Below are 27783 nucleotides of genomic sequence, written 5' to 3' on the forward strand. Positions count from 1 at the left end.
AGGGTGGGGGAGAGCTGTAAGCAGAACAGTCACCAGCGCTCACTCAGGATGAGGAGTGAGTGGAGGTCTGACCATCCAGAGTGGAGAGTCCTTGATGAGCATCCAGGACGTTCAGTAGAGGCCTCAGACATGAGTTTCAGAAATGAGTTAATTGGAGGTAAGAGTCTCATGGACTCTCCTGTTCATGTTAGCTTTGAACTGCAATCCTCAGATCTCAGCCTCTTGAGCAGCTTGGATTACAGGCGTGAGCCATTGGCATCTAGCTAATGGTTTATTTCTTTCCACTTTCATAGGCTATAATATCATTGACTTAACACAGGCTGAGTATTAGTTACATTCCTTTCAAACCTTTGTACTTTGGTTGATTCAAGGCATAGACACTTGGACCACATATATTGTTTGACTCAATGTTTTTGCATGCAAACACAATGAAAATTATAGCAATATTGGATTTTTGTCAAGAAAGTAAAATTGAGGACGAATGTCATTAAGCCAACTCACTTAACTGGTCAAGTCTTGATATTGCACAGTTAAACTTTTTTCAATCTTTTGAAAACTCATTTTACTCAAGATATTTCTACCAGAAATGAACTTTTATGATGTAAAGCTTATAACTTATTAAGGCTTTGCTTATATACCATTGCACTAGCACTTACTATAGCTTATTATAGCTTTGACAAGTTCTCACTTTTTCCTACTGAGACATATTTTTTAGCCAATCAGTTTTGAAGTTTTTGGTGTTAGAAAAAAAATCTGTAACATTTTTCTCTGTTCAGCTGTAGTCATTTTAGGCATTATTTTGTTTGTTTATTCCCACTAGTAACAGTTTTTATGAATTGTATAAAAGATAGCCCTTCTTAGCTAATCAATGGGGAAGTTGGGGACAATTTTCCTTGGCAGATCTTGGCAGCAAAGAATATTACCACAAATAAATTTTATAGTCAGCATATTCATTTACACAGTTAATGAAGAAATGGTCCTCCTTAAATTTTAGACATATTTATTATCAAAATTCTACAATATATCTATATCAAAATAAATCTTTTAAGTCACGTGGTTTTATACCACTTTTTTTTAAAAGCAGAATTTGGTTTATTGAGCCCTCTAGGAAACTGGATTTAAGTGATCGAAATATATGTTTCCAAGCAAAATCACTTTCTGGTCACTTTCGGCATATGGATAAACACATTTTCCCTGAACACTTCCTTTCAAAATGGAGATTTTTGTTACAAATCTGTGCACCTTACACATCAACACATGAAGAGGTTGACTTTGGCTTACAGCTGTTTCCTTTCCATTTGGCCTATGCAGAGAACACTCACAAGGGGAGGGAGAGTGGAGACCTTTAATCACATCCTATTATCATTAGAGGTAGAGAGTAAAGGCTGGAGCCCTTTGCTTACCTAAGACCCACTTCATGATGAGCATTTCTGTCCAGGAGAACTGTGTGGTTTTCACTCTGAAGATCTGCTTTGGGTAGTCCGTGAAGGTTTCATTGGGCAGGGTTTTAACACCTTCAAATCGGTCAGATGCGTTCACCACTAACAATCCCAAGAAGATAGTAAAGGAAACCGCATGGGCCACAAACTTCATGAAAGGACTCCTCAGGGTTCTTCCTAGCTGGAAATAAAATTTGTATAAGACCTGTTAAACCGGCAACCCTAGCGGGGTACAGATCTCTCTACAATGTAACATCAAAGTTTGATTAGAGAAATGGCTGAATGAACCTATGCATTTTTTTCTTACGTTTACATGTAAGATTCTATCTGACTAAATCCTTTTGCTACCTGCTCCATTATCTTCCCTATTTAGACATCTTAGGGAGAGATACTGAAAGTAAGGAATAGAACGCACAGACATAATCATCTCACATCCTATTATATAGATACCCCTAAAAATGTAGATAGGATTTTAAGTCCTTGAAATCTAGGACAAAATAATCTCTCTGAGTAGAATTTACAACAAAAAGGTATACTTCAGATGTGCTTCATTGCTGTTGAAAGCCATTTACTTAGGCTTTCTGCATAGCTTATTTCTTTTCAACTTTTCTAATATCTTGATAAATTTACTTAAAGCTGTACATTTCCTGCCAGATAGCTGCTTAGCTGTGTTCACATAAAGTTTGACATGAAGTTTGATACTCAGTTACGCATATTTTATAGTTTCTTTTTTGGTTTCATTTTCAATTCTTTTTTTTCTTTCTAGACAGATAGGCCTTTTTTATGCTTTGAATAATTCTAGGCTGAGGCAAGAGGATCCCAGGAGTTCTGGGGCAGCCTGGGTTCTATAGATGTGGGTTTGAGAGCTCTGGTCTGTGCAGCGAGACCCTATCACGAGGGGAGGATTTTTATTACAGTAGAATGTTTATAGGAAACAAGATTCATGGTAGTACTCTAACATTTTTTTGAAGTTTTCCTTATGGCCTAATGTTAATTTGCATAGCTTCCCCCAAGGCCTGAAATGGTTCTCTCAGAGAGCAAGAGCTGCTCACATCTCCTGAATCTTCTGGGATCCACCCAGAGGCCACTGAGATCTTGGAGGACTGAGTGATGGGTTGCACGCTGAGTCCCTGCTGAAACAGTCCTTAAAGTCACTTGGGTCTCTTCCAAATCACTGTCATCACCCTCACCTAAGCACCGTACCTCAGCCCTCACCCAGGTAAACTAAGACAAGAACAAAGGTTTTCCAAAGCTCAGTTCCTTCTCTTGGGCAAATACTCAATTATAACCGGTGGCTTGATTTATTGAGTTTGCATTCTGCCTCATTCAGGAGTCCTACAGTGAAATGTCACCGGGGGAATAGAGTATTGGTGCAACAGAGTATCAATTACAAGGACTTCTCTAGGTAAAATCTCCCTGATTATGACTGTGCTCAACATAACATTTGTAAGTCAGATGATTTGATAATGTTCCTTTAATGTACTTCAGTATGATAATCATCAACTTTAATTCTAATTATTAGTATAACATGATTTATTATGAATCTTCACCCATAGGGGTACATCATTTGAAAATTTTTTGAAGATGTTGGCTTTTAATCTTTTGTAAAAATTTAAATGACTTATTTTGGCAGGATTGAGGTTTTAAACTCAGGGCTTTATACTAGTTAGGCTGTATGCTCTACCACTTGAGCCATGCCACCAGCTCTTTTTGCCTCAGATATGTTCTGATTTTATCTGGGATTTTATCTGGGACTACATGTGTGTGCCACCATGCCTAGGTTTTTTGTTAGTGTCTTGCTAATGTTTTGTCTTGGCTGACCTCAAACTGCAATCCTCCCAACTCTGCCTCTCATGCAGATGATTATTTTTTATTTTAAAATCTGTATCCCAGGTCCGGAATGCCTGACTGTATCGGAAGTCATCTGCATTCACATGCAGACATACCCCGAGGAATAACTTTGTAAATGTAGATAGATGTTTATCTGATAACCACGTACCCACAAATATCTTACAAACAACATTATTATACTTGTAGTGTTTAACATAAATGAACTGTATTTATGGACTGTAGGCATATGTGCTAATTATGGAGTACATATATATGTATAAGGCTAAATCTAGTATGTAAGGTCAGTAACAACTGAATTAAAGCCATTTCCTGTTTTGATTTATATGACATCAAACAGCTAGTTTGACTTCATTTTTAGTTGTTTTGTTAGTGATGTTGGTTTAATTGGAGTCCCGTTTTCCCACTAAGACCTGGGAATATTTTGGTGTGTCCAGGAGATGACATCCTTCAGTAGTCATTGCACTGTTTCTTGTCTCTTTGTCTATTGTGTCCAGATTTTTTCATTTCACTTTTGATGAAAGACAAGAGAATGACTCTGGGGAAGTTGAGGGCAGGGCAAGGGATACCAGATTTTGTGTGTGTGTGTGTGTGTGTGTGTGTGTGTGTGTGTGTGAGTGAGTGAGCGTGCATGCGCGTGCGTGTGTGTGTGTGTGTGTGTGTGTCCCAGCATGTGTGGGTATGAATGTCCCAGCAGGTTCCTGGGAATGTCAGAAAAAGCTGGCATGCTCTGATCTGGATGCAGCTCTTCAATGATGGTGGGTCGATTTCCTCCAGCCTGCAGGCTCTGGGTCAAGTCCTCAAGGACTGCCCTGATGAAGACACGGGTCTTCCCTCCATCCTCTTTGATACTTTTTAAAACTTTGCCACCTTCTCCAGAAGATGAATCCGTAACAATGATTATATTTACTGTCAAATGTCATAATAATGGAAACCCTCTGATAATACCCTCTGGTGATTTGGAAGTTACCTCCGGCTCAGTTCCCACACATCTAGGCCACTGGGTGGGGAAGGAAGATTAAGATGCACTCCTGGGCTTGAAGTCATCTTTTTAATTGGTAAACCGTTGATAAAGGTCAGATGAGATCCAATCATATCACTGACTTTCTCTTTTCCCTTCCTTGCTTGCTTGCTTGCTTCCTTCCTTCCTGCTTCTTCCCTCTCTTTCCTTCCCTCCCTCTCTTTCCTTCCCTCCCTCCCTCCTTCCTTCTTTCCTTTCCTTTCCTTTCCTCTCTCTTTTTGAAATTCCCTACCTTATAAATATAATTTTGAAGTAAATTGCTCTTGGGGAAAGCTTCCCACTTTAACAAGGTTACCAGATGAGTCAAAAGAAAGGGCAAACGTCAACCAATATGTGCCAACAGCTCTTAACTTCAGAATCATCATAGCTAGGTCAGGTACCAGCTTTAGGTTTTAAATGGACACTTAGCTCTTGTTAGGCCACAGTTCACTCCCCTGCAATGCAGAGCATGTGCGTCTGACAACTGCTAATGCAGCTCCGTCGTGGGTATAACCTCAAGAGCTGAGAACATAACAGGGAAACTAGCATGCTCTGTGGGATGTAAGTCTCCAGCTTGTACTAAACTTCTAGGGTAGTCTTTTACTCTGAGAAGTAGATGAGTGTCCATGAGTTAGCTCTAAACATTACATTCATAGATCCTCAGGAGTGGGCAGAAAAACTTCTGTGCTCCAGGATTAAGCCCTAGGCTCAAGAATGAACACTGCTGGGGAAACTGGTATCGCCTGGGACTCCACATCACAGTAAAGCAAGCCTACGACTGTGGTTATGGGAGATGGAACGGAATGTTTTTAGCACCTCTTTCTTGTCTTGTGCCGCCAGCCTCCCTCAACCGATGATGCAACCCTCACTTTTTGGCAGAAGCTGATGGTTTCAACCATGGGCTCTGTTTACATGTTGGAGAGCTGAATGGAGGAAAACTTCAGAAGCATTCCAAAAAGAAAAATGCACTCTAAAAAGGCCTTGTGGTTCCCAAGTGTTAGGAGAGATCCTGGTTTATTAGTGGCATATTCTTCAATATATCGCCCCCAGATTCTTACTGAAATGGCTAGTCTGAGCTTAGGAATCTTCCCTTTTTATGAAGGCAGCTGCCCATTAAGTATCTCAAATGAGGATATGTTCACATTACAATGGAAACTACATGTATCCTGCAGGCTGAAGAGTGCTGAGTGACAGTGGATTTGCAAGGTGGGTTTCTAATGAAAGAAAAAGGAGGGGCTGAGTTTGCCATCCTTATGGAGATTGTGATTTCTCCTTTCTCGGAAAGTCCTGATAGCTCTAAAGCTCTGAATCAAGTCAGTCCCAAAGTTGGTTAGTCAGCAGCTAAGATGTATACAGTAGGCATTCAAGATTGTAATGCTGCTGATGTAAGTAGAGGTGTGTGTGTGTGTGTGTGTGTGTGTGTACACATGTATGTGTAGTGAGTGACTACGGGAAGATCTCTAGAGCCAAAGAGTCTGTTTTAATCACAACTCCAGTTTGTTGGTAAATTTATCCCTTAGTAGATCAGTTTTTTCCTGTAAAATTGAGGTGGAAATGTTGTCTCTTACATAGGGCTGATGTAAACAAAAAAACTCATGTACCTTTACAAGGCAGAGCAGTGTACAATACATGGAAAGTCTTTAATGTGTGGCTTTATGCAGTCAGAGGATTCCCATAAAGGGAAACAGAAGAGGCTTGACTCGTGAAGGGCATACATGCCAGCATTCACGAGGCAGCCCCACATGGAGTCCCATGTGTCCATGCCACAAATACATAGCTGGAAGTTACACATGACCCCAGAAGTGGTGGAGATAAACTATGAGAGTCTGTTCTTTTCTTTAGAGTTGCTGAACCCCTGGTGTGGAGAAGCAGACAAAATCCGATGGCCAGAACTAAATGGAAAGGGAGGGAGTAATGTTGCAGGCTTCAGACTGGGCTCAGTATGAAAGTGACCAGCTCTGGATTGGTATGAGCATTGACGCTCTATTTCCTCACACACGTTTCTCTTCCAGGACCATGATGCAGGACCGTGACTTCGTGTAATGTGGCGTGGCTCTCCAGTAGAGACAAACTGGGGGGAATTGGAGACCATTGGAGGCACTGACCTCTTCTGGTTGGCTTTTGCACTGTGTGGATTGAGGACTCCTGTTTCAAACAGGATGCTTGCTAAGGCAAGGCCCAGAGCTTCCAAAGCTGTTCCTCACTCATGCCTCGCTCACTAGGTGTTGGCGCTAGTATTGAATATTGATTAATACTCCAATGTTCTTCCAAGCAAGAGTTAGGTGGCAGTAAGGACTGATGGACTGCACACTGCACAATGTTGTTTACCAGTCTCCCTGCCTGATTTCTGGAGCTAATTTTAGAGCTACCTAGCAACAAAGGTTAATAGGCAGTGGAGGAAGAAACCTCTCATTTCACACTTTTATTAGAACGTGTGCAGTTCCTGAACATTGTACGAGGCTCACTTCTCCAGTCTGCCCGCTGCCCAGACCCTGCCTGGACCCCTGGGGATGACTGTAAGCACCTCCTATTCTGTATCAGCACAGAACAGTGAAGGATGGAAAACAGCCTGGTCACTGGAGCCCTTACACAAGGATAGAGAACTCTTTAGAAAAAGACTCATGTGCATCCAGGTTGTTAAGATAGCACCAGGTCTCCCAGCGGCCTGCCTGACCTCAGCCAGATTGGTGATGACAGTGAGACGTGATGAACAAAATCTTATCTTTCCCTCCCTCCCTCCCTTCCATTCCTTTTTTCCTTCCTTCTTTCCTTCTTCCTTTCTTCCTTCCTCTTTTCTTTTCTTTCTTTCTCTGTGCCTAGACTTATAATCTGTACCCATCTGTGACTTGATTACCTACTGCAGCTCACATTTTAGTAAGCCACACTGCTGACACCCTTCCCTTTAATAATGGCATGTAACAGTCTTTCTGAGAGACCCTCCAGAACTTAAATAAAAATAGAATTGATAGCTTCGGAAATTCAGTAGGAAGTCAATAATGAGTTCATCTTGGCAGGCTAATCAAATAATTTCGGTGTGCCTAATAGTTCCTAAATTAGGACAGCAACTGTTAGGAAGTAAATGCATCATTAGGTTGGAAGCAGAAACCTCCACATTTGCTAGCCACTGACGGACATTAGCCAGTTGGTGAAGTTCGGCAGTGACATTTTAAGAATACCTTCAGAAGAGACTATGTTGAGTTCTAATTTCTTCGATGGCGGTACCATAATGTTATTAGAATCTGGAATCTCTGGAATGACATTGTATTTGTCATGATTTTCTAGAAATAGCTATAAAGGCAGTGACCTCATTGGTAGAAGGAATATCAGCCTATTAGCGGATCTCTCCGTGCGCCCCCTCCTGCGCGGGCATCTGGAGCCCTTAGAGAGGGCAACTTTGTCACGCGGTGGCTGGGACCTCTGTGCGATTCCCGGTAACATCTCTGCCAGCCTTGAAAACGATGAGAAGAAAAGCTAAAAATACCTTTTCTGTTTTATCTGTCCTGTAGCTGCCTCAAAGCAAGCTGGACAAGCTGTTTAATGAGGGAGTCTTTCCTCGTAATGAGCAGTGCCACCAAGAGTCTCTCGGGCCACAGACTAAGGCTGTGACTCTGCCACTGACATGTGCGCCCACTGCCCTGAGCTCCGACCTAGAATCTAGCGCATGCACAGAAGTGACAGGTGCCTGAGTGATCCACCCAGGTTTGTTTTGAGTGCCATAGATCTTAGTTGTACTGGAAGATTTGGGTGTGCCAAATGTCAGTCAGATAAGCATCCAAATAGAGGAGAAGCAGCCCTGGGCAAGGCCCTCCTTTCCCACAGTACTGACCTTCAGAAAAATTCCTGCAGGCCAGACGTGTCTGCGGCATGTGATAGTATTAGCTCTTTGAATTTGCTGGGTCCAAAAATTACAGAATTCCTTCCTCAAAACCATATGACTTTGGGGGGTGGGGTCTGAGCACATGTGTATATTTTGCCAGGATTCTGTTCACAGTGATAACAACAGCAGCAACAAAATTAGCCAGCACCTGGTATACTTCTCTCTGAATCTTTCCTTCTGCCACCAGCCAGGAAAGAGGCAAATCAGTTTGGCTAGTCCCAGGTTTCTAGAAGCTGTCACAGTTAGCTTTATATCCAAAGATTGGCAGCATTTCTACAATGTTGCTAGTTTGTTTGTCCCTTTGTTTTTTAAATGATCAAACGGCATAGAATTAGTTTTGAGACTCAATGTGTGTCAGGGAGGTATCTATTTTGGTCCCTGCAGGTCTGGGAGAAGGCAAGGATCAACTTCCATCACAGACCGGATGACTCTAGCTTCAAAACAGATGCCTAAATTGAAAGACCTGCTCCAATCCAGCCCTAAGTCTTGGCTGGTTTATTTTCACTTTCTGAGTGTTTCAGCCCATGATAAAAGGCACAAAGGTGGCCTTATCTTCATATATGTTATTTGGAGAATTTACCTGTAGAAAACCATGGCATGAGACTGCCACATACCTAACACTCTTAGCACAAGTAAGGTAGAATGCTGGTCAGTGTTAGGCCATTCACTTCAGTGCTATTCTGCAGAAGGCGTTTGAGGCCTGGCTTCACTCTGGGACCCTTCACCTACCCAGAGGTAGTCAGTTCACTGGCTACTTGCTAGATGACCTCAGAAGCAGTCTTGGGCCCAGCATGTTGGCCTGCGTGCTCTATAAATGGATTTGACAGGAAGGTTAACTCACCAGTGCCACATTTATTCGCTGCATTATCTGATTAATTTTCCTGCTGAACTAATCTCCCTGTAGGCATATATATATGTGTGTGTGTATATATATATATATATATATATATATATATATATGTATATGTACATATATATATGTCTGGTTAAATGTTGATTATGCTTAATTCCTTTGAAAATACATCATTAGGTGAATGTAGCTTTGGAACCTTTAAAGACAATCTTAAACCCATGAAACGTATTTCATCATTTCCATGCAGATTAGTCTTTTAGATAGGAACTCTTGCCTGGAGTAGGAAAGCTGGTACTTTGTGCAGCTTTGGCTCAGATGGCTAGGCTGGGCGATGGTGGCGCAGGCAAAAGGATGGTTTGGCACCTGCGGATTCTGCTCCTCCTGCCACCAGCCCTCAGCTGACACTCTTTCTTGGGTTAAAAGCTCAATCTGGCCCTTCTGCGCTCTTGCCCAGTGAATTGCCTGAGTGGGCCGCAGGAAGGCTTTGTGAATGAGGACAGCATTGCCTTGGGTCTGCAGTGGCCAGCACGAGCTGCATGGGGTTCTCAGCCTAGTAATTCTCCCTCATTTCTGAACCTCCTTCGCAGAGCATGCACGGTAACATGTAACTGAGGGAGCAGAACCCTATGATTAGGATTTAGTGAAGAGAAAGTACTGAGAGTGTGGGCTATTGCTATACTGTGGTTGTAGTGAGTGCACGGTGGTTTGGAGGGCGTGGTTAGTATACTGTGTGAGTAGAGGAGGAAAAGTGCCCTTACTCCTTCTCAGTTCTATATTAACTCATTTAGGTTATGCCTCACATGTTTAAAACTTCCCATTCTGTCACTCTTCTCTCTTTTCAAAGATGCGGGTTAAAAAGCAGGTCTTAACACTTTTCTTCTTATGTGGTTTTCTACTTTGGCTAAGTGCGTTGTCTCAGAACTATTTTCCCTTCCACCTTTGCCTGCCTGCACTCTTTCTCTCTCCCTCCTGTCCTCCTTCCCTCCCTCCCTCCCTCCCTCCCTTGCCTTCCTCCTTTTCTCCCTTCCTCCTTTCCTTTCCTCCCTTCTTTCTTTTTGGGTGGTACTTGGGATGGAACTGAGGGTCTTGTGTATACTAGCCAAGAGCTCTCACTGGGCCACTTCCCCAGCTCAGGACTGTATTATCCTTACAAAGTGGGGAAATCTCTACAGCTCATTTGAACAAAATGGACTTCAGGTTCTGTTAAGAAAAGAGAAGAAATAACTATGAATGCCATGCACCTTAAGCAGTCTGTACCTTGCTGCACGGAGCAATCCAATAGGCTATGGCGAGAAAAGGAAGGCCTATGGAGACTCCAAAGACAGCCAGGAATTTCACAGCGATAGACTGTTGACGTAAGCCTGAGAGATTTTCATACCACATGGTAAGCAATTGCTGCTGACAGTTAGGATGAGCAACGAACTGTAGAAACAAAACAAAAACAAAATGCACAGGAAACGGCATCAATAGCACTTGAACAATATCCAACTTAAGAGTAACTTGAGGTTGACAGGTCTCACTAGGGGGTGGTGATCTGCATGTTGGCCCTATAGTCCTGGGGCGGGTTTCTACAGGAATGGGGTAGGGGAATTGGTGGGGGAACCATTGGGGGCTGTGTGGGAGCTGTGTGCGATGGCCAGAGCCCTCTCAGGACTTGGGCTTTTACAAACTGAGGGCCTGAAGAAGTCTTAGGCATGTGCGTGTGCGCATGCACGCACGCGCGCACACACACACACGTTTTGAGTAAATGCTTATCTCTAATAAGCATTTACTAGTCATCTGATCATCTCTGGGCAGAATTCATTTGGGAAGCAATATGGAGGAATGAATGAGCTATTAATCAGGTTTTTGGAGTCAGAATTTGACTCTACCGTTTATTGGCTAGGCCAACTATTGTAACCTCTCTGAGCTCCACATTCTCATCTACAAAACCGAGTTTATCACATTATCTTGGAGGATCAAACGAGATATCCTAGAAAGGTTCCCCTCCATTTGCCTGGCATCTCTGGAGAAATCGTTAAAGCCGTTGTTCACTATTTTCTCACTGAACCTCTGGTGCTTTGCTTGGCACCGTGAGGTTTTGGTGACAGGTTGGCGTGCTGACACACTGACCCCCTGTGCAGTCTCTCCTTCTCGGACATCATGTACACTTCTCACCACCACCTCTCCCTTGGCACTGCACTGCCCTTGTGTTTGAGTTAGATGTTGGAGCTCTTGTTACCTTTTTATGGTATGTAGCCTCACCTCCTCTGGATATAGTTTATTGGATGATCTAAACTAGGTCATCATGTTTTTATTTTGTCAGTTGTAGGACTTGAACTCAGGGCCTGGTTGTGGTCCCTAAGCTTTTTTGTTCAAGGCTAGCACTCTACCGTTTTGAAACACAATACCACTTCTGGTTTTCCAGTAGTTAATTGGAGCTCGGAGTCTCGCAAACTTTCCTGCCCAGTCTGGCTTTGAATTGCGACCCTCAGATCTCAGCCTCCTGAGTAGGTAGGATGACAGGTGTGAGCCAGTGCCCAGCTAGTCATCATATTTTGTCTTCTGGGTACTTAGGACTATGATGAGAGAATTAGTCTACTTGGTAGGCAGTTACTATGAGATTTGAGCATCTCTTGTCTACTTAGCAAAACGAGCCAGGTTGAGAGACACAAAGGAGAATGGAGATGTGCAGAAAGAGGCTGAGCTGGGGTTTGGCCTTCTCTGGGGCCCAGCTCCACTCTGCTCAGTGAGTCCATGAGACATCCCATCATAGACAAACTCTTCCTTTTTTTTTTCTGCTGGAATAGCACCATTGGTTGAGCTGCTTAAAACGAAAGACATTCCTTTCTGCAAATGGTTGTTTTGTAGACCCATTTGGCTGTTTATTTCATTGTGCCTGCATCCTAAATGGTGGAGACTGGTAATAGCCATTATTTAAAGTTTATATTGCAGAAAATGATACACATTAGCTTATTGTTTCTCCGGTGACAACAAGAAGGCATCATTTGCCTTTGGCAGGCCTGTCCTTGGCCCTTACTCAGGATACCCAGGAGCACAAGGTCATGGCTGGCATCTGTAGACTAAGAGAAGACAACCAAGCATGTTTCAAGGGGCCTGGCTTTCCCACCGATAACTCTGAAACATCATGTACCCATTTTCATCTTAAGGGATCATATACATTGATTGCTGGGAAATATGAAGCATTCCTCTTTCATAATAAGAACAATATAAATAGAACTATCTTAACATTCTCAGTGCATGTTCTTGCTTCCAGTTTCTTGGAACTCAGAGTAGCAGCAAATGAGCTGCAAAGACACTAGCAAAGGTTTATTTGGCCCTGAAGTCTCTGATGATACTGTGAAACCAATATTAAATGCAAATGAGGCTTTCCTGTAGCATTGGGGTCTTTCAGGAATTAAGCAGGAGGTGAGGTGTCTGTGGCTCACGCCTGTCATCCTAGCTACTTAGGAGGCTGAGATCTGAGGATCACAGTTCAAAGCCAGCCCGGGCAGGAAAGTCCGTGGGACTCTGATCTCCAATAAAACACCAGGAAACCAGAAGTGGCGCTGTGGCTCAAGTGGTAGAGCGCTCACCTTGAGCTGATGAGCTGAGGGACAGCGCCCAGGCCAGAGTTCAAGCCCCATGACCGATTAAAAAAAAAAAGAGAGTGAGAGAGAAAAAAGAATTAAGCAGGAAACAACGAGGGAGCAATCCCCAGGCCTGCAGGGTTTATGATATTCTAGACCCTTTCTGACTCAAAACAAAGAGAGGCAAGCAAGAGAAAACTGTGCAAGTGACTCTCCAGGTCTGTTCATAAGCAAGTTCCCGAGTGGAATGGTGGGTGAGCATAGAGCTCAGTATAGATTTCTGTATGTGCTGAAATGGCTCTGCCCAGAGGCCCACAGCGGATTAAAAGGTGGGCACATGCCCCTGAAATACTAGATGGCGAGCTTGCCGTGCCCCAGAGCTGGCTGGAAGGCTCTTGGTAGAGTTGCCGTTATGACTTTCATTGTCTGTTTCTGGCACACATGTTGCCCCATGCTTGCCTTGCTGGCTCTTTAGAGGCAAGTCCGCACAGCAGATTGGCCAGCAAGGAGCGTGGGGGACAGAGACCCTGAGAGAGAACACAGTGAGACCATTCCAACCTTCCTTTGCTTGCTTGAAAGAGACATAGTGGTCCCAACTAAAGAGAAGAAGTCTCCTGAGATTCCCTTCCCTTGATTAGATCTTGGCTAATTTCACAGCTGTGCCCCCAGCCCCCCATAATGAAGCAAGCTAGCTTCAAACATGTTGTTTATTTCTAGGTAAACTTTTGATATTATGCTATACCAGAAAGCTGCCAGCCACTGATAGTTAACACTCAAATTAATATTTGCCTTTTATATGGGCACTTGTGGTAGCTTGTGGAAGACATCTTTGTGATGTGTAGTATAGTATCAAGGAGTCCCATTCCCACCCCCTCCCTCCCCTGCCCAGGTGATTTTTGAAGCACAGAAAAATACCATCCCTGATCCAAGGCAGATGAGAGTAGCAAATGAAGTATGCCCATGGACACAGGAGAAAACCTAACCTACAGGGCATGGAGCAAGGGAACAAAGCCAGGAAGAGCTCAGGACAAGGTCAGAGAGGAGCCCACAGAAGAAAACCCACAGATGGGATAGAACGGAGAAGATGGTCGTTGGTATGTGACTCACCAAAGGACGGAGTCATCTGTGGATGACTGTGAGGAGCTTTGCCCAAGCCATTCCCGTCCGATGCCTAGAGCCTGGCATACGTTTAGGAAGATTATTGCAGGGAAGAATTGATGTGACTGCTTTGGTTCGCACGCTTTAAAGTAGAGTGTTTGTGATGGGCTGGGGTGAGGCTGGTGAGGTAGGGTTACACGGGGCCAAGTGGCCTTGAAGGAGAAGACGCCTCAGGGAGTAGATCCTGCAGTGGGATCTGCTCACTGAGTGCATGACGTTCAGCTGCAGGGGGAGAGAGAGGGAAGCACTCAGACAAAATTCTGAGTGACGGAAAGGAGACTGGGGGATTCGCTAGCCTGGGAACCAGCACCTGAAAGGTCAAGCGAGCCAGAAGTCATGCAGATGCTGCTTCCTGAACCCATGGCGGGCTGCTTACCTTCCTAGCCCACTTACACCAGTCTTGATGTTAACGCAGCATTTGTATGCAGAGCCAGTTTCTGCTAATGTCATACTTAAACTATGCTCCCAGGCACCGGTGGCATGCTGAGAATGCAGCTTTACATGGGACTCATGGACTGCTCACGCTTTTCTTTTTTCTATATGTTTTATATTGTAAAAATACTCTACAGAGGGGCTACAGTCACACAAGCAAGGTAATGAGTCCATTTCCTATTGAGCATCGTTACCTCCTCCTTTGTTTTTCCCCTACCATCCCTTCCCTCCCTGCCTCCCCAGCTCCTCCCTCCCCCCTACCCTGTTTTCAACATAGTGTCTTGTACATCTCATTGTTACAATGGGCCAGCCTTCCTCACTATTTTCTCTGCCTTACATTTACCCATAAGGAAACACCGGATGCTTAAAAAAATGTAATTGCTAACTATTGGGCTGGCTCATGGATCAGTTATCTCAACAACAGCATATAGACCTTTCTGGTGGTGGGTGTTTAAGTGCATGGACGGCTACAAGGCTGGCCTGGGTTCAAATCCTGGCCCTACCATCTGCTGGCCAGATTCTGGCAGGCGGTCCTCACTCTTTCCATGCTTGGCTTTCCTCTTCTACAAAGTGAGGCTACTAATGAGGATTGGATGACCTAGTGTTTGTAAAGTGCTCAGAGTAGTACCTGGCAAATAGTACTGTATTAGTATTAGACAAATAAAACAAGTCGGTGACCATCCTTTAGGGACCATTTTTTTCCTTCCTCCCTCCCTCCCTTGCTTCTCCCCGCTCCCTTGCCCCTCCCCCCATCTGTCCTCATCCTGACGTCCATGTTTCACCATGTTGGTGCCTTTGCGCAAGTCCATGTCACCAGGCAGGCGAGGCCACTCCTTCTCTGCCCCATTTCTCCTCCTCCACTGATGGTGAAGCCCAATTTATCCAGGCTTTTCTTTTCTGGGGCAGTCAGGGCTATGTCAGAGCCACTCATCAAACACACTGATTCTGGCTGGGAAGGTGGCTCAGTGGTAGAGCGCTTGCCTTGCATGCCTGAGGCCCTGGGTTCGATTCCTCAGCCCCACATAAGCAAAAAGAAAAAAGCCGGAAGTGGCACTGTGGCTCAAGTGGTAGAGCGCTAGCCTTGAGCTGAAGAGCTGAGGGACAGCGCCCAGGCCCAGAGTTCAGGCCCCACAACTGGACCCCAAAAAAAAAACACACTGATTCTGGCCCCTGCGCTGATTAGGGACCCCTTGGTCAGTGAGAACTGAGAACTGGTGCAGGGTACTGGCTCTTCTCCCTCCCACAGGGGCTCTCCCTTCCCCTGCCTTAGGAGAGGTTGCGTTTTGCACGTTGCTCTTTTTGGGAGAGGGGAAAAGGACTGCCTTTGAGGCTGTATGATTTCCACATCCCCGGATGGATTTTTCTCTCTGATACTAGGTCTCATTTACACCGTAATGAGATGTGGCAACGCGCGATTTGATAAGCTGAGGAATAATTTAGCTTGAGAAGAATGTCATGAAGTTCAGTGCTGTGGAGGGATAGCTTTCCCATACTTTCACCATCGAAGGCCCTGCTAATGTCTGAGTGACTGGACAGGATGTCCCCTCTCTCACCCCTAGTGCTTCCTTATAGAAACCACATTCCACACAGACAACGGGAGACAGCCACTGCACCAAGTCATCAAGTGTCCTCCAGTAGACAGGTTGTCTGGACGTGAATAATTCCCTGGTGTCTTTTCCTGTGTGGAGGCATATACAGGGTTGGGTCCCAGGATGATACTGTTCTTCCCTTCCCTGGGAGCATTTTTGGCAGTGCACTGAAGTCACAGAAATTGGGAGCAGAGAGAAATAAACAGGTGAGACATTTACTAAAGTGTAGCGTGTTGGTTATTCCTGTGCTCATTGGGTTGCTCACTGTTTCCTTCAGGACTTCTCCCTGTAGGCAGTGGACTAAGCACAGGAGATGCAGAGAGAAGTCATAGCCCTGTCCACAAGGCATGGAAGGGGGTGTAGCAGTGACACCTCTCAGTTCCTGAGCAGGCCTTCTATAACGGGTCAAAAGATGAATCCCAAATTCCCGTGGGAGCATTGATTACCGGCCCTTAAATGCCATTCCAGATGGACCCCCTATCTCTATGGACCCTACTGCACCATCTTGGTGGGGGCTGTTGATTTCTTTCTTCTCCAGGGTAGTGGAGGAAGCTGTGCTAATCTCAAGTTCACTTCACTTGCACTGTTTGATATGACTGGAAAGATAGAGGCATAGAGGATGGGGTTTATCTGAGGAGAAAAGAAAGGATGGAAAGAGAATCGAAGGATGGGGGAAGGGAGGATAAGGGAGAGTGGGAGGTAAGTGTTAAAAACCTGACCACTAGTTGCTTCTCCAGTCTGGCTCTTTTCCTTCTCATTGCTGATCTCTGTTCAAACTGCAGCAAAGCTATTCACAGAGCCTGCCCCAGCCTTCCCATTCTCAAGGTATCTCGGCTGCCTGCACCGCTCTCCCTCTTGGCGCCGCTTACCCACATTTTGTCCAGCTCAGCCATTCTGTCTTCCACAGAGGCCTACCCCTGTTGATTCAGGTGAGAATCTCGCTTTCCTGATCGGGAAGAGGTAAACCTGAAGGTCTCTGTGTTTCCCTGGAGACATGATGAGGAGATAAATGATCGGAGTGAGGTCTCTACTGAATTTATTTTTGCTGCAGAAGTGCTGGCAGGTTGGAAACCCAACAACAGCAGCTTCCTTAATTCCCAAAGGCAGTGGAGCTCACAGGGGAGACAGTTCTTATCACCTGGAGGGCTTTCTCCTAAGGAAAACGAGCCAAAGGGCAAGACAGGGGTTGGATCTCAACTTAAGGGGAATTTTGCTCACCATTTGATGTTTTAATACTTCATGTGCTCTGTGTAGGGTGCCATTCCTGCTTTTTTTTTCTTTTAATGGCAAAAAAGTGTTTTAAAAAAATCAGTTTGAAAACTTTCATCTTTTGGCTGTGTGAACACCCATCAGTCGTCTTCTGAAAACTTTCATCTTTTGGCTGTGTGAACACCCATCAGACGTCTTCTACGTCGTTGGGCGGTTCCTCCTGGCTGCATCTCTTCAGTGTCTCTCCCCCTGCCTTTTAAGTGCCTCTGTCCAGTCCCACCCAACCCTGGCATGCTTTGTGGTTAGATCCGGAGCCCACGGTCCTGCCAGGCAGCCGCTCATGAGCAGCAGCAAGAGATCTGCAGCGCTCACAGATAGCTCATAGAACTGTTGAGTGGCGTGGCGTGCTCCCTCAATTTCGAAGCAGAAACCTCCTCTCATCTCTCCCTAAGGCAAGCCTCCAGTCTGGTGGGTTGATTTGAGGCTGGTGACTCAGCACTTTCTCTTATCAGAGAAAGAATGATTTTTCAGATGAAGATGGTCACACAGAAACCAGCCTCTGCCTTGGCCTGGCGGGGGGGGGGGGGAGCGGCGGTCCCCAGCGCTGTGGGAGAGCCTTTTCCCGAGCATAGGTACCAAGGCAGTGGCTGTGGCGGTCCTTGCATGAGATAGATGGAAGGCTGTTCATTGCCAGTGTTCCCCGGTGCCTTCTATAGCAAGGAGCCCAGGGTCACTGACGGTGTAATGAGCTGGGCGAAGCCGCCGTGCCCACGAGGCTCCAGCAGGTGCAGAGGGCTGCTTCAGCTCCTGTTGGTCACAAGAGGCCACGGCACTCCATACCCCGCTGTGCCCTAACCTGACATGAAAGAAGACTTTCCCTGGAGCCAGGCTCTGCTACCTGCGGTCTCCAGCCATGGCATCTGTAGCCATCTCCTGTCTTGTCAAAAATCCTGCGCCTCTGCTCCTTAGTTCCTATTCAGCCTTCAGGAGCCAACTTCCTCTCCACCCTCAAGTCTGATCAAGTCCCTAAGCCACCACAGACGTCTTAGACGTGTTTGGGTTTTGTTCTGTGGCCCACTCACTTGACAATTCCAGCTTGACATAGGTTATGCACAGGCATACTATGGCATCTTCTGCTCTTTTTGATTTCCCTGAGGGAATCAACTATATGTGTATCTCTAAGAGAAAACAGCCTTACGTTTTGCATGTAATAGGTGCTCAGTAAATGTCTGAATACTCTTCTAAATCCTCTTAAGATTTGCTGCATAATTTTCTCTGTGTCTCATCATCCTAGAATAATTTCTAAATATAACAACCCCTCGTTGCTCAGGGTCTGATGAACACTTAACTCTTTTCACATCTTTACTAAAAGGAAGACAGGGTGAAGTGATGATAGCTAAGCCAGGCTCTTGGCTTGTTGTGCAGGAGAATAGTGAACTGTGAGATTAAAATAGGGAGTGAGGATTAGCTCTGGAATTGGATGAGGATGGTTTCTCTGTATGCTACATACCCCCATAAACGAGCGTTGATTTAGTACTTCTATAGCAATTCAAATGTTTATATAATAAAAATTACCGCGATAAAGCAGAACTAGCATTCAGGAGAATTAGCTCACTCCATGAGACCAGCATTAATTCATTCTGAGCATGACACCTCTGTATCTAAGTTGCACCAGGCCCCATCTCTTAAAGGCCCTGCCAGCTGTCAGCATCACCCCACTGAGGACCTAGCTTCTAACCCATGCACCCTGGAGAGACGTATGCAAACCACAGGAAAACTTCCTATGAGTTCTTTGAGGCATGTATGATTGCATTCACTGCCATTACAGGGCCTGGACTCAAATCCAGACAAATTTGACTTCTAAGATAATATGTAGAACTATTATTCTATATTCCTGCAAGGTAGACTCAAAACCAGGCAGACAAGCCGAAGGAAAAGAGGTCAGGATTTCTCCAAGCCTGCAAAGGCAGGGCCTTACCATTCAAGATGCTGTTAGATCACCCATGTTTCTCTGCACTTCTGCTTGTTGACTGCCAAGTCCCAGAGGAGATAGAGATCAGGAATACTCAAGGGAAAGGGCTCAAAGCCAGTTTCTTGACAACTCCATCCTGTTAAAGGGAGTGAGTCATCATGCTAAAGATTAAACCCTGGGTCTTTCTTCCACATATACACTTGAGTAGCAGGAACTGATTCCATGATGGCTCAATTGCCCATCATCAGTTTTCCAGGAGCCAGACAAATGTGGAAGTCACCCCAGCCTGGATTTGCAGGCTTCCAATGAAAAACTGCTTTGTAAGGGGATCAGAATCTCAGGCCCCTAGCCAAATCTTACCCAACAGACTGACATCTTACTAGGAAGAACTGCAGTTCCAGACAGTTACCACAGCCTGAGTTTTGGCTGGCTAATTGCCCAAGTTGGATGCATAATTTGCAGACCTTCCTGGTGGCTGAGTGGTCCCTTGGGTGCAAAGATTCCCAGAGGTGGGGACATTCGTGGGCTCTGGAACTAGTTTACCCCAGTGCCCTACCACTGATCTGGAGTAACTTCTCAGCTTCTCAGCCTATAAAATGGCCATAATCATGACCCTTTCATGGGTACTCCAAGGGCTTAGATCCAGTTTGTGGTTTATAGTGCTTTGCTTAGCATACTTTTTTGTTACTATGATGTTTTATTTATGAAATAAAAGCCATAAACCACTTATGCATTACAATTTTAATCAGTTAAGTACGTACTCACTTATAATTTGTCTTTTTTTTCTTTTTTCTCTTTTTTTTCGGTTGACCATGGGGCTTGAATTCTGGACGTGGGCGCGGTCCCTGAGCTCTTCAGCTCAAGGCAAGCACTCTACTGCTTGAGCCACAGCGCCACTTCTGGTTTTCTGGTGGTTTATTGGAGATAAGAGCCTCACGGACTTCTCTGCCTGGGCTGGCTATGAACTGTGATCCTCAGATCTCAGCCTCCTGAGTAGCTAGAATGACAAGCGTGAGCCACCAGTGCCTGGCTTTTGTATTTCTTAAGTAAATGATGATCACATCAAGAAAGCAAAGCTTTCTTGTAAGAATTCTTATTCTTGTAAAATACTTTATTAATAAGGAGGAACCAGACCCAAAGTTGATATTGGTATAGGAAATCTGTGGGGAATTTATATCTGTAATTCAGTGAAAGGAGACCTGCTTTCTTCAGACACAGACGATTAACTCCCAGCACTACAAAAAGTACATTCATTCCTAGGCTGATGGAAACATATTAGAGTGGGAAGGCCAGAGAGTTTTGAAGAAGACTTTCTAGTACTACCAAATAAAGTAACACCAGCTGCAAACAGAAGAAGGAAGAGAGGGAAACGTTTAGAACTTATCTCCCAAGTTTTCCCAGTTTATCTTACAAAAGTATGTGCATGTAACTCAGGAAAGATGTATTGGATGCATTTTTGTCTTCTTTTTCTTTTCTTCTTACTTTTCATTTCAGGAGATGAAACTTGAGGCCTCAGGTTTGCAAGTGCTTTGCTTGAGACATGCCCCCAGTCCGAAAACTTTCCTCTTCAAAACACTTAAAATCACTTCCTATAGCTTGAAATTTTAATGCTGATGTGTGTAATGTTTTATTTTTAGTTGATGCTTTTGCTTGTATATTTTTTATATTTGAAAGGTACTCAAGATTTACTGTCTCTGATTTTAGTTTTTTTGCTGTTTTTTTTTTTTAACCATCCTGGGGCTTGAACTCAGAACTGAGAGCACTCTACCACTTGAGCCACAGCACTACTTCTGTCTTTTTCTGTGTATGTGGTACTGAGGAATCGAACCTGGAGCTTTGTGCATGCTAGGTGAGTACTCTACCATTGAGCTACATTCCCAGCACCTGATTTTAGTTCTTGACTTCTCAAACTTAATGTTATTATTACCAATATATTGATGTTATGGGAGGAAAGTGCTCTAATGGCAGAGGCTCAAGAATTAGAAAAAAAAAAGTGTCTTAGGTCTTGACAACTGGTATAAACCTCATTCCTTTTGCAGGCAGTCATCTATCTATCCACCAGATATAAGGACCGCTTACCTGGAGACATGGTGAACAGACTGACAATGGCCCTGCCCTTGAGATTCTTGATAGTTCTCCAAATTTGGTTCTATTGAGTCTTTTCAGACTTGATGGCAGGGATATGTATATATCATTATAACCCACATATATGTACTATATATTTAACCTATCGTTATATATTATGCAGACTTCTGTGTATTCTCATTTTATTTCTTATGCTGCTGCAGCTCAAACCCAGGATCTTGTGCATGCGAGGCCAGTCTTATTTGATTACCTAACTCAAGTTACTGTGCTGTTCCCTAAACGCAGGGCATTAGCGCTTCCTCACTCTGAAAGAGCCTGGGTTGGCCAGTCCAGCAGCCAGGCTCGGCTGCCACTGCATCCGCGTAGCTCTGCTTTAACTGCCTCCTCGTCAGATCTCTGATCTGCACGTGTGCTTACATTGATGCTCTTGTGCCGGTTGTTGCTGAAACCAGGTATGTCCAGCCCTCTGCTCTGACCTTGGGGATGACTTTGGTGTTGACTTCCCCTGCAAGATTCTGCTTCTGATGATTGGAAGCGGCAGATGGTTTGTCTTGTTTCATTTCATCTGCCACCTGATTATGTGAGTTAGCTGCACTAAGGCTGGATGGAGAGAGGTGGGAAAGCCCCAATCACTACTCTTCACTCTGTGCACATAGCTCATCAGAAGCAGGGATAGAGGGCAAGGACTCTGAGTTCAGAATTGCTGTTTACAATCCCTACTTAGGTCTTGGCCAGATTTCTTATCCTTATTAGTTCTCCTCTTAATTTTCCTTAAAAGCTAACCTTACTTGCCACTCTTCTACCTCCCAGCACCAACCTGACCATAAAAGTCAGGTCAAGTGTACACAGACTTCAAGTTCTTTTTTAAGGGGTTTCTGGTTCCTATACACACGATAGGGCAGGTCTGTCAGCATCCCCTTTCTTTCAGCCATCACCATAAATTTACAGAGCATTTCTAAGCGGTGTCTCCAGACTCCATGTCACACTGCCCAGTTCACTCAATGATGCGTTCAAAGACATCATTACTTAGATAACCTGGCACATGTATACATGTGACACATAATAAATATCTATTTATTTTCTCATGGTGGTTATGCTACTTGATGCTTCTGGTTTGGACAGCTTTTAACCTCTCTGAGAAATGTGGAAATCCATCACAGCCCAAACACTGGGAAACATTATTTCCGTTGGAGACATGTGATGGTCATACAAGTGGCATCTAGCTTCTAGATAATAAATGAGGACATGAATATTCAGCATCCAAAGCAAAGGTTTCCTGAGCATTTGGGTTTGCTATTTACTGTGTATGTCCAGCATCATGCCATGATACCTAGTGTGGACTATTTCTTGATGAGTTGTATCAATTTTTTTCATCTTTGGATACTGTTTTTTTAATACCAAGCTGTGGCAAATAAAATCTGATCTCTCTCTGTATCTCTTTTACTCTCCCTTTCAAAGTATATTCATATTTTTCACAGGAAAAATTGAATATTTTTCATATTCAACAAAATGGTGAAAACCACATCTACCTACACTCAACTTTATTTAGCCTATGTATGCATTTATTCATTCAACAAGCATCTACTGGGCCAGACCCTGGGGACATAAAGGTCAAAGATAGTGTGCTGGATCTCATGACGCTGTAAGGCTAGTCAGAGAGACAGCTAAACAGAGAGACAGTTAAACAAGTACCTTCAGTTTAGCTGAGTCTCAGAATTTCAGAGAGCAGGCACCTAGCTCAATCTGGAACGTGGTTTAGTTCAGTCATAAATTGCACAGAAGAGACACTCAATCTGGAGCATGGAAAGACAACTATGAGCCCAAGCCCCCAAGAAAATCGGGAAAGGCAAGCTACAGAGCTGGAGCAGAGAAGCGTTTGGGCTGTAGTGTCAGACACATGTTGGTCTAAATCTTGTCTTGGCATATGCCTGCATATGTGATATCGAGTAAGTTTTGTCATCAATAAGCTTCCTTGATGATGGTGTCCGTAGTCCCTTTAATGAATATTTTCAAAGCACTTGGCATAGCAAAGAGTATAGATTAAGCACTTAATCAATCATTGAGGTGGTTGTTCCTGAAGCGTCAGAGCCTGGCATGTCAAAAAAGGTATAGGTTGTTCAGGATGGAAGGCCCTAAAGGGACTGGGTGTCCTCCTCAGAGAGAGCCATGACGCATGCCTGGGAAGGCAGAGAAGTCACATTAAACTTATTTTTCGATATATGGATCAAAAAACCAAAATGTAGGTTTTTGTGCAGATGAACTTGCCCTCACTCCTTCCCCTGATCTACCCCCACCTACTAAAGAACAGAACAGCATCTGCTGGCTAGGTGATAGCACCAGACAGTCTCAGAAGTCGCCTTGGTTCTTAGAACTTACCCACTGGGCACTGGTCATTTATTACAATGTCCAGTATTCTGTTTGTAGTCTCTTTAAATGTTAATGATCGATAATATAATTATGCTGGAGAAAGTTCCTGGGCCAGTTGTGGGTTTAATTTCATTTACAAAGCCATCTGGAGCTATGCAGAATTGTTTTTACCTTTTTTTTTTTTTTCAGACAAAACTTGGTTGGCTCTGAGTCACTATAATCCCCGTCTCACTATAGCCCGTAGCCAAGACACTGCCCCTGGCTCAGAGGTCCACAAGGGAAAGGCTGTGGCCTAACGATGAGTACATACAAAGCTCTTTTTGGTCACCTTCCCTCTTCCTGCCCCCTGCAAGGGGACAGAAGGGGTATCATTGGCTAGAAAGGAGTTTCTCTTAAGCCTCATTCTCCTGTGCAGAAGGTCTGAAGAATGGCTAAGAAAATAACCCTATTTGTTCCCACATCTCTTAAGGATTTTGAGACTCTGGTTCCTGCCTAGTTTTGTATTCTGCCTCTCTCTCTGTTACACACCGCGATCCAGTCCCACTGGCTTCCGCACAATTCCTGACTGCCCCAAGTCCTCTTGATGGCATGTCTTAAACGGAAGTTTCTCCCTGTCTTCCTGCTCTACTCCACTCATCTTTCATCACTTAGCAGTCATTACCGTTGGCTATCCATTTAATTCATTTCCTATTGCCGTAATAAAATGTAAGCTCCATAAGAAGCCCATAAAAAAATCTGTAGACCTAGAAGCGTCCAGTACATAGTAGCATCTCAAGAGATATGTGGTAAATGAAGAACTTCATGAATGAATCCTTGATCCCAGAGTACTCCCGCAAGTAGGAATGTTTGTCTCTTCCCCTGAGTGGGCGGCATTTCTAAGGAGAGGAGAAAAGTATTGTGCATCCCAGGCGCTCTGCAGTGTGAGCCACAACAAGGGGGTCTGTTTCCCTACTGTGGAAGCTGGGCTGTCTCTCAGTGGCCTGTTTTGGCAAAAGTGGTGGTGTTTTAACTGGCCACCGGAGATCTTCAGCATCTGCTTTCACTCTTGGGGAAGGCTTTGGCCAGTCCAGTTCCTGAGGCCCACCCTGCCGTGGGGAGCCTTGGCGTGGCTGTGAGGAGGAACACCGAAGAGCCAGCTATGAGGTATAGCTGCTTCCTGGCACCTTCTGTCCCCATCCGGCCACCAGATATTTCTTGCCTAAGAACTTCCTAATTGAGCTTAACCCAACTTCCTGGCTTACAAAATTGTGAGCAAATACAGTGATTAATTGTTTTAAGCCAGTAAGTTTTGCATACCATCCAACAGCTTGAGTACTTCAGTATCTTATCTCAGCACTCCATCTCATCACCGCCTTCTTGGGGTCTTAGACAAGAGTTCCTTCCGTGGTCTTCACATCCTCGCTTTCTCCTTCATATACCTCCTGCGACCTCTACTTTTTCTTAGGAAGAAACATCCCTCCTAATCATGGATTCTGTCATCGGTATTCTTGATCTTCCCTACAGCCTCCCAATCTTCTGAAATCCAGTTCCTGAACTTGGTTGAAATTAATATATCTTGTTAATCTCCTTCTGGTCATCTGACCCATGAATTTTTTCTGCGTCTTCCTTCAGACAACTCTGTGGTCCAGGGTCTGCCTCCCACTCTCCTCCCTTGACTCCATCTGTGTCTATGTGTCTGCATCACTTTCCTCAGAGTAGAACATGTCATGTGTTAGCATTGAAGACTGGTCTGTGGAGATAGAAAGAATGGCGTCTTATCTGGTGCTGCCTCCTGAGGCGGCCAGGGGCACGCTGTGGTCAGGAAGGAGTTGACAGTTGCTAAGGAATCAGATTGTTCTGAGGACGGCATGAGGGCTTCTGAGGTGGGGGAGGCCCAGTGAGGCGGGGAGGGGGCACTGTATGGGAGAGATGCTTCCTGAGATTGGTCGAAGGACTGGGGTTTGGGGGTCTTCCATTATGGGCAGTAGACATCAAGTTCCAATTTATTCTGGTTGGGTCATTCCAAGGAGTTGTGGGGATTGGCCGATGCTTACAGTCTTCACTGAGGAAATTCAGGAGAGGGTCTCAGCACCAATCTGTCCCGGAGATCCTTGTTCATTGAAAGCTCCAGAAGGGAGCTCAGAATCGACTGTAGTATAGGTGGAGGCTCAAAATATGTGCTGAGTGATAAGATGGAGCCACATGGGAGTGGCCTGTGTTTGCCAGCTGCATCAGGTGTCCACCGGAGAAGGGCGGGACCAGAGCCCTTCTGTGGGGATACAGACCAAGATTTGGGACTGTGGTTTCACACAGAAGAGGACGCCCCAGGCTGACAGAGACAGATTGCCTGGCAAGCTGGGCAGGAGAACCAAGTCAGAGCTCACATTATTTAGAAAAGTAACGATTGCTGAGAGCCGGCATTGATGTAGCAGGTCCTGTTCCAAATAATATATTAATTCAATCCTTGCAACAAATACAACAATCCTGTGACATCGACACTACTATTAGCTCCTTGAAAAAAAGCAAATGAGGAAACTGAGGTACTGGAAAGCTTGTGTCTGAGGTCACAAAGCCAAGATAGGAACCCAGACGTTCTTACTTCAGAGCCAGGTCTGTCCCAAATGGCAGCTAAGATGCGATTACCCTCAAATGACAAGAAGCAAATTCATACGCGCATGCCTGTTTCTGCAGTCACAGTGTATTTAATCTTATACACACACACACATACACAGATTGTATATAAAAACTTCATAATAATTCTGACAGATTCAAGTCAGAAATGGACAGTTTTTTCTCTTAATGGAGTATAACAACATGCAGTGGGTTACCTGCCCTCCAGATAATGATAACTTTACTAATTACCAATGAATTTATACTGTTCTTCCAGTTACTAAACTATAACTCAGAGCTACCAATAAGCAGCACCAGGAGAGTTCCTGAGAGATCACATTTTACAGTGTGCCAGGAGCTTAGTACTTAGAACAAACTGGAAGTTTATAAGGAAAGGATTGTTATCCCTGATTAAAGGTGAAAGAAAAGCCAGGGCAGATGATTTGCCTCAGGTGACCTAGAGTTGTCTCACCCCAGAGTTCCTGAGTGTAACTATTATGGGCGCCATGAAGAGTCCTTTTTCTGTATATCTATCTATATCTATCTATCTATCTATATATATATATACACATATATATGTATATATATCTGTCTGTCTTTTCTGTCTGTTTGCAGAAACACACATTCTTTGACTGGAGGGATTCAATTATTATAGGAAGTTGATCTGGTGAGAAGTTTAGTTATCTCTGTGGATTTGAGAGCTTGGGTAAGAGCTCCTTGCTCTGGGGTACCCCAGATCGCCATCTCTCCTCAGGTGCAGATTCCTCTGAAAAGGCTGACGGAGCCTTTTCTCAGCCCTTCTGGCCTCACCATGGTGCGGTGGGTAAGAACGGATGGGAATTTGGCTTCTTTCTAGCTGTGTGATTTGAGGTGACTTGCTCCCCATCCTTGGGCCTTTTTTTCCCCATCATCAGTAAAACACAGAAACCATGACTAGTAGACACGAGGGTGGGATGTTTGGTTTGTAGGTACAGAGCAGGACACAGCCTCTGCTGGCCTCCATGAGAGACCCATTCTGCCTTCTTGAGCAGCTCTCTCAGGCTCCATTCTTTTCTCCCTTTTCCTCTGTCCATTCATGATGGCCCTACGCCTCCTTTGGCCTGAAGCAACCTCTGTGCTGCCCAAGTTCAGCACCAAGTCCTCCAGACTCCACAATAGCCTCAGATTTCTTCCTGATTTCAGTTACACCTCTGTTAGGAGAATTTGGGACTGTGAGCTTTATTCTGTGGTTGGTAGACCAGACTCTTAACAGAAATGGCTAGGCTGACTTGGTGCTTGATTTGCAGAGCTTTACTTTCTACCTCCAAAATAACAGTTATTCAGATTATGTCCCTGAAGGCAGCATTGCATGGAGGCCCTCATCCTTTCCCACTGAGCTCTTCCAGAAGCATCTCAGCCAGTTTCTCTTCCTGGGCACATCATCAAACCCTGCTACTAGAATAGCGAAACAACCTAGTCATGGCAGAACATGAACGCGGACACACATGTAGAGACTGCTCTGAATTTCAGAGTCACGCATGCCAGCATGGGGAATACTGTGCCTCCAGTACGGAAATGGGAAAGGGGGTTGGTGGAGTGGAGAGGCGGAGGACTGGGGATGTGGGCAAGGTTCACATAGAAAAAAAAACCAGGAATGCATCTCAAAATGCACATAAGATAGTGTTTTATGGGGCTGGGAAGGTGGCTCAGTGGTAGAGCACTTGCCTTGCATGCTCGAGGCCCTGGGTTCGATTCCTCAGCACCACATAAGCAAAAAGAAAAAAGCCAGAAGTGGCGCTGTGGCTCAAGTGGTAGAG

At 44.7% G+C, this 27783-nt stretch overlaps 1 protein-coding gene across 5 annotated transcripts in view; it reads right to left on the bottom strand.

Annotated features, from left to right (window-relative positions):
• Positions 1-27783, bottom strand: part of Trpc7 (transient receptor potential cation channel, subfamily C, member 7) — a 104886-nt gene that overhangs the window by 36103 nt on the left and 41000 nt on the right. For 3 of the 5 annotated variants that reach the window (XM_013016041.1, XM_013016038.1, XM_013016039.1), the window contains 2 exons: positions 10275-10439; positions 1404-1620 (listed from right to left, as the gene is read on the bottom strand). In XM_013016041.1, coding sequence (XP_012871495.1) covers positions 1404-1620; positions 10275-10439 — 382 coding nt within the window. The remainder of the gene's footprint in view (positions 1-1403; positions 1621-10274; positions 10440-27783) is intronic. The other 2 variants (XM_013016042.1, XM_013016040.1) reach the window with 1 other exon arrangement.

The sequence above is a fragment of the Dipodomys ordii genome, unplaced genomic scaffold (genome assembly GCF_000151885.1).
Source record: "Dipodomys ordii isolate 6190 unplaced genomic scaffold, Dord_2.0 Scaffold29, whole genome shotgun sequence".
NCBI classification, from domain to species: domain Eukaryota; kingdom Metazoa; phylum Chordata; class Mammalia; order Rodentia; family Heteromyidae; genus Dipodomys; species Dipodomys ordii.